At 35.2% G+C, this 7,159-nt stretch overlaps 2 protein-coding genes across 6 annotated transcripts in view; both read left to right on the top strand.

Moving 5' to 3' along the window:
* The window catches only part of LOC104701679 (beta carbonic anhydrase 4), a 5,449-nt gene extending 3,093 nt beyond the window's left edge, over positions 1-2,356 (top strand). For all 5 annotated transcript variants that reach the window (XM_010417415.2, XM_010417413.2, XM_010417414.2 and 2 more), the window contains 6 exons: positions 496-544; positions 826-942; positions 1,068-1,121; positions 1,535-1,623; positions 1,715-1,820; positions 1,916-2,356. In XM_010417415.2, coding sequence (XP_010415717.1) covers positions 496-544; positions 826-942; positions 1,068-1,121; positions 1,535-1,623; positions 1,715-1,820; positions 1,916-2,083 — 583 coding nt within the window. In that variant the 3' untranslated portion in view covers positions 2,084-2,356. The remainder of the gene's footprint in view (positions 1-495; positions 545-825; positions 943-1,067; positions 1,122-1,534; positions 1,624-1,714; positions 1,821-1,915) is intronic.
* LOC104701677 (beta carbonic anhydrase 4-like) lies at positions 4,917-5,420 on the top strand. Its single transcript, XM_010417412.1, has 3 exons — positions 4,917-4,979; positions 5,070-5,175; positions 5,271-5,420. The coding sequence occupies exons 1-3, from the start codon at positions 4,945-4,947 to the stop codon at positions 5,418-5,420; spliced, it is 291 nt and encodes a 96-aa protein (XP_010415714.1). The 5' UTR covers positions 4,917-4,944.

Here is a 7,159-nt window from a genome sequence, read left to right as displayed (position 1 = left end):
TCTTTTTTTTTTTTTTTTTGTTAATTTTGTTTAAAAAATTAGTTGTGAGTATATTACTAAAACTTTATAATGGGTTGGTTATTTTAAGGAGAAAGAATATAAATTTAATTCGTTTTGTTCTTCTGTAAAGAATTTTTCATGACGGTGAAATGGAATCAATTGGTCCATATCCTTTTTTTTTTTTTTCTATATGTGCTTTGAATAAAGCAAACACATATAAATGATAGGAATAGTAGGATAGTGCTCTATCAACTTTTTTATTTTGTTTGGGGGTATCCTTCTTTGTGTATTACAGTTTTATTCATCGGATAGTGCTAAAAAAAAAAAGTTATTAATTAAAAAGCTTATTAATTTAGTCGGATCGTGCTTAGTATTCATAAAGGGCTATAATGGGATTCAATTAGTATATGCAGTAACAGATACATATACACTATGAATTTTATAAGGTTGATTTCATTATTATTATTATTTTTTTGATGAATGTTTTTACTACAGGAAGAATGATGCTCTGTTTAATGATCTTGCCAAGGGTCAGAGCCCAAAGGTTTTCTCTCTGTTCAATTACTTTTTTTTCTTTCTTATTTGACTAAATAATACGTAAGAAAGACTAAGAGAAATTGGTTTAATAATACGTACAAAAGAGTATGAATGCTTTAATCCAACGTCTGATCTTGACTTTATCAATACTAAGCTAACGCAATTCTTAATATGGACCCCGGTCCACCTTTCTTCTTTTGATAGATTAAAAGTTTGATTTTTTTGTTTAATAAACTATAACAATTATAAAAAATTTGAATTTTTTTTCTAATGACTTTGTTGTTGCAGTTTTTGGTATTTGCTTGTTCGGATTCTCGAGTTTGCCCATCTCACATCTTGAATTTCAAACCTGGTGAGGCCTTTGTTGTCAGAAACATTGCCAATATGGTTCCACCCTTTGACCAGGTTCCCATACCCTAAACCCATTTCACAATTCTTCTTCTTTTATCATAATTACATCACACAAGAATTGTCTTCCCTCAACTATTATAAGTAACAACAACACATTGGCTTTGTGAATAATATTTCAGAAAAGACACTCTGGAGTTGGTGCCGCCGTCGAATACGCAGTTGTACATCTCAAGGTACGTTTAGTCCTATTTTTTTTTTAAGGATAGACACTTAGATTAATAAGATTAAATAAGCTATAAACTTTGTTTCTTTCTAGTCAGTAATCAATCACCCAAAGTTTGGCTCTTTTTTTGATTGTGCTCATTATTAAAGTCGTTGGTTATGTCATTTTGCTTGCACATGGTTTATTTAGTTAGTACTACTAAAAGTTGATGGTCTATCTAGTCACTGTGTTTTTTGGACCCATCTCTCTCATCCACCAAACCCTCTTCTCCTTTTTTTTGCCACTTGGATTATCCTTTTTAAAGTAAAGTTGAATCATTTTTGGATAATGTTTGAGAATTGAAATGGGTCTTAATGCATCAATTTGCAGCTACTTTTTTATTCTTAGGCAACAGTTGTATTAATATTGTTAATTTATTTGTAGGTGGAGAACATTCTGGTGATAGGCCATAGCTGCTGTGGTGGCATTAAGGGACTCATGTCCATTGAAGATGATGCTGCCCCTACTCAAAGGTAATTTAGAGAACTGATTGATCTTGACTTGTCCTGAGTTATGAATCAAGAGATCACTAACGCAATGCCATAAATCCTCTAAAAATGACAGTGACTTCATAGAAAATTGGGTGAAGATAGGTGCAGCAGCGAGGAACAAGATCAAGGAAGAACATAAAGATTTGAGCTATGATGATCAATGCAACAAGTGTGAGAAGGTAATAAATAACAACAACTCTTTACTGTTTAATGTTCTTGATAAGAGAGACAAATGCTTATTAAACGAATGTTAATTTTGTGTTATCTTGTGCAGGAAGCTGTGAATGTGTCGCTTGGAAACTTGCTTTCGTATCCATTCGTGAGAGCGGCAGTGGTGAAGAACACACTCGCAATCAGAGGAGGTCACTACAATTTCGTGAAAGGAACATTTGATCTCTGGGAGCTCGATTTCAAGACCACTCCTGCTTTTGCCTTCTCTTAAAATCAAGAGAAGACACTTTTGATTTCAAGGAATTTATAAACTCTTTTGAGATAAGAAGACACTTTGACTCATCTTTCTTCTTCTCTCCATGTTGATGATTCCTCTCCAACTCCTTTGGTTTCATTTCCTTTTTGTTTTTTGTTAATTCAACTTTGCTGCTTATATTTCAAAAGCTCAAACAATAAAAGCTGTAACCAAACGTTTGAAACTTTCTATATTTCGTGTAACTGATGTTCGAACAAAGATTTGAACATTTTCGTTCTTTTTATTTCAGATCATATATCTCTTATGTGTATGCAGAAGCCCATTTACGAAGGACCAACCTAAAGTGGCCCAATTGTGATTGCTGACTTATTAGTGATTTCTCTGCTTTTGCGATCCAAGTAGAAGGAAGATACAGTAATAAGCGGTAGGCAAATCTTGAAGATATTGACATGGACATGGCGTACTGAGAGACCCGCCTTAATCACGATGATCTCGACAGTGTTTCAAAGCTAGACATATGTTGATATAATGAAGAAAGTGGAAGAGTTTCTTGAGAAAGGAACTGTATTAGAAGATGATCATCCTGATTACAAGAAGCTACTCGTGGATTCTAATCAGCTCTTAGTTGATATCGAGGATAAAATAGTCGTTGTTAACAACTTTATCCGTGACATGTACAGACCTAAGTTTAAAAAACTTGAGTTGCCATCTCATGCTACGGAAACACCCTCCTCCTCTTCTTCCTCCTCTGCATCTGGACCCCCTGAACATGATGTAACGCCAAAAGCTGCTTCAAGGAGGACAAATGGTTCTTCTTTTAAGTTCTAATTCTAAAACCAATGTAGATGCCAAGAGGTAGTATACATTATTTCCAAACAGAAATGGTGTAACTCTGTTTATCTTTCTCGTTACATAAGACCTATTGGTTCTGTGATAGCCTAAAGAAAGTAAGACCAAAGGATACCGTTGTGTTTCAACCTCAAACATAACTCCCATTGCTACAAACAGGTGCAAATAATAAGACCTCTCTAGTACCAAAAGACTATTCTTTTAAGCTGGAGATGAGTACAGGTTTTACTAGTTTCCATTTCAAATGTTGGCGAACGAGCTCTTCTTTCTCTTAAAAACGATGACATTTTTCACCTGTCTATTATAGAACTTGAGGACAAAATACTTGGAGAAAACAGAAACAAACCAGGTTCTGGCTAAAACACAAGTATCATACGCACCTTCTTGTCTAAAATGGTCGGTACTACCAGAAAACAGAGTGCGGCTAAAGATTTGGATTTGCAATTGCTACGTTGCTTTCTGTTGCAACCAATCTTTATCCTCTGCTTTTGTTCTTTTACTGTTTGGCTGAGCTTTGTAACACTGTGAAGTTAAGTTACTATAAGTCTATAAAGACTATAACCAATAATAAATTAATAACACTCTGAATAGTGAATAGTATACTTATTAATAATAACGACATTTTATTAAATTTTAAATCATAACATTTTTCAACGAGTGGATTAAAAATAAAGAATTTTTATGGAATTGGAAAGTAAGTTTATATTACAAAGAATTAAAGTGAATATTGAAAACCTTTAAAAGGGTTAAAACGTGTTTTCTATATTTTTAACTGATTTTGTGGATTGATGAGTAGATATTTACGATGAAAGGAAACCTTTCAAGTCATGCTTAACACCAAAACATCTCTTGTTAATTTAGTCATAAAAATGAGTAAGTTTTGAGTTGTGTCACCTTTATTTTTCACAGTTGTGTATAAAACAAATTAAAGTGAAACCCTCTTTTTTTAAAAAAAGATAACTTGAATATTAATGTTTTGACGTGTGATTCAATTGTATTCAAAGAACTAAACTACTAAAACCGTGTAGGATGAAACAAACTCTGTAAAACTCATGGTTGGTATCCAATAATATATATTCTAATTGGCTAATAATTTTAGTAATACTTCTCTTTTTTTTGTTTTTACATGTAAAAGCAATGAAATCAAACTTAATCAACAAGTTAAACTAAAGTCACCCTCTCACAACGTTGGTAACAAAGTCTTGATCAAAATCATTCCTCTATAAATACATCACATACATCTGTGTTTTTCGTCACCAAACACATTTAATTATCATTAGAGAGAAGAAGAGAGAAAAATGGAGAATGTTCAAAACAAAAGAGGAGAAATGGCTGTGATTGAGACAAGTTTCGAAGAACTTCCTTTAGACATACAAACGGAGATACTGTCACGTTTGCCTCTGAAAACCTTGATAAAATGCATACGCACATCAAAGAAATGGGCGTCTCTTATCTGCACAAAAGAGTTCGCAGATCTTTACTTGAGTCGATCGACGACAAAGCCTCGATCCAAAGACAGAAGATCTCAGTCAATTTAAGATGCAAGGAGGGGGGCTAGAGTTATTGTCTTCGATGCTACTTGGATCATGTTGATACTCCTATGCTTATCTAAAGGAACAAGAGAGTCGGTAGTCGGGTCGTCCGTTGAGTATCCGAAACTAGTTTGTTTGGTGCAAAATAATAATTTTAGTCTCTCGACTAATAATACTATAATCTTATTGAGATTGTTCGTTCTCATGTCTATTGTCGTTTGATCTTTTATTTATGCTGAATAATAAATTAATAATGTTTGTTTAATTCATATGTAAACAGTAAACGTTACGTTTGTGACGTTTCTATACTCTGTTTCTCTGGCCGTTGTGAGCCTTTTGATGAATAAAAGTTTTTTATATAACACATTTGGGTATAGCCCTATTATTAATTTGTAAGCTACGTAGACGAATGAATTCACCAAAACATGCATAGAAAACTGCGTCCAAGGTTCATACTACGAAGGCCATAGCTGCTGTGGTGGCATTAAGGGACTCATGTCCATTGAAGATGATGCTGCCCCTACTCAAAGGAAATTTAAAAAACTGATTAATCTTGACTTGTCATGGGTTATATGAATCAAGATCTCTAACGCGATGCAAAAATCCTCTAAAAATGACAGTGACTTCATAGAAAACTGGGTGAAGATAGGTGCAGCAGCGAGGAACAAGATCAAGGAAGAACATAAAGACTTGAGCTATGATGATCAATGCGACAAGTGTGAGAAGGTAATAATAATAAGAACTCTTTGCTCTCTGTGTTATTTTTATGTTAGAGAGACAAATGTGCCTTACTAAACGAATGTGTGTGTTGTCTTGTGCAGGAAGCTGTGAATGTGTCGCTTGGAAACTTGCTTTCGTATCCATTCGTGAGAGCGGCAGTGGTGAAGAACACACTCGCAATCAGAGGAGGTCACTACAATTTCGTGAAAGGAACATTTGATCTCTGGGAGCTCGATTTCAAGACCACTTGATGCAATCTAGAAATATCAACTCATCAAGAATTGGTTCAAGGAAAATCAAGATCAAATTATAAAGAAGTTTCTAGAAGACAATCAATTCAAGGCTACATCAAGAAAGTGTCTAGATACAAATAACCAATCTCCATCAATGATGATTGATAAAATCTCTCAAATTTATTCTTGATTTATTTATGTAATTAATTTGATTTATTTTGTATTTATGTTATTGATTTGTAAATTGAGCCTATATAAGCCCATGTTTCCCTTCATTGTAAATATAGAATATTTTTGGAAAAATAAAAGAGAGAGTTTTCTCACTTTGAAGCTTAGGCTTTTGTTTTACTTGTCTTTTCTATTGTGTGTGATTCCTTTAGAAAACAAGTTGAATTTTTATCTTTGTGTGTGATTCACTTAGATATTGATTTGTGTTCTTATCACAAAGTCATTCCGCAACTTTGTGTGGCGAACTTCGATCCATCATTCATCTCCATCCTATCCGAGTTAGTTAGAGAAGTCTTTTAGACCAGCTATCGACTCACCCCTATTTTGGCTCACATCAACACTCTTGCTTTTGCCTTCTCTTAAAAGAAAGAAAAATATATATATAACTCTTTTGAGATAACAAGACACTTTGACTCATCTTTCTTCTTCTCTCCATGTTGATGATTCCTCCTCTCCAACTCCTTTTGTTTCTTTTCCTTTTTGTTAATTCAACATTTGCTGCTTCTATTTCAAAAGCTCAAACAATAAAAGCTGTAACCAAACATTTGAAACTTTTTATATTTCGTGTAATTGATGTCCGCACAAAAGAATTCATAAAGCTTTACTTGAGCCGATCGACGACAAAGCCTCGATTGTTCTTCGTGGTCTATAAATATCAAAAAACCACGCAGATCAGTTTTTGGACATCCACAAACATAAGTGAGGTGTTGTTTCAGTCTGCTTATCAAGAAGAGGAACCATTGTTGTCTTCTGGTCAGCAACAAGTGCTTCTTTCTCCAGACCCAGGATACGTGGCTTCTTCACCTGTCCGAGGTTTGATATGTCTTCGTTTAAACACAGAGTTTATGATTTTCAATCCGGGTATGTTAGGGGTAGATCTTCACCCCAGCAAAAGGCTCGGCCCAGAAAAAGCCCAAATAAACCTCAAGGGAAGAAGGGGTATTTTGGTCTTTTTAGAGGATAAACCAACACAGTTTCCCATAAATACAGGCGTACGGCGTTCGAGGAAGGGGGTAGCACGAAAGAGGACAGAATACGGATAAAGATATAAGCTCTCTCGTTCAAAGCTTAGAATCGACGAGCTCGTAGCTCATCATTAACCTAACTTTTTGTTACTTTAGCTTGTCTAGCTTACTTTGTAGCCCGTCCTTTTTGTGCCCAACACCGATTTATAAAGAGTATTTCGATCTCCATTTTACCGAACTAAGTATTCTAATTGTGACCGATCTGAGCATCAACAATTTGGCGCGCGAGGTAGGGGGAATCAAGTCGAAATCTTCTTTTAAAGTTTGAAGAACGGATCTACTAAAGTTGGACGAGATGACTGGAACTACGAACGAAGGAAAAAGAGAAGTCGGGTCGTTGGGTGGAACAATAACCCCAAGAATGGATCAGGTAGAGCCCACAATCCTTCCAACCCCGGACGCTCCGAGGAAAGCCGTCACAGTCGAAAGCCCAGAGACGTTTGTCAACGCGACAAACCTGACGAATACGCCGAGCATAGAGGTGACACAGAACCCTGCACAACT

The sequence above is a fragment of the Camelina sativa genome, chromosome 7 (genome assembly GCF_000633955.1).
Source record: "Camelina sativa cultivar DH55 chromosome 7, Cs, whole genome shotgun sequence".
Lineage (NCBI taxonomy): Eukaryota > Viridiplantae > Streptophyta > Magnoliopsida > Brassicales > Brassicaceae > Camelina > Camelina sativa.
The sequence above is the reverse complement of the archived record's forward strand: the minus strand, read 5'-3'. Positions and strand labels throughout refer to the sequence as shown.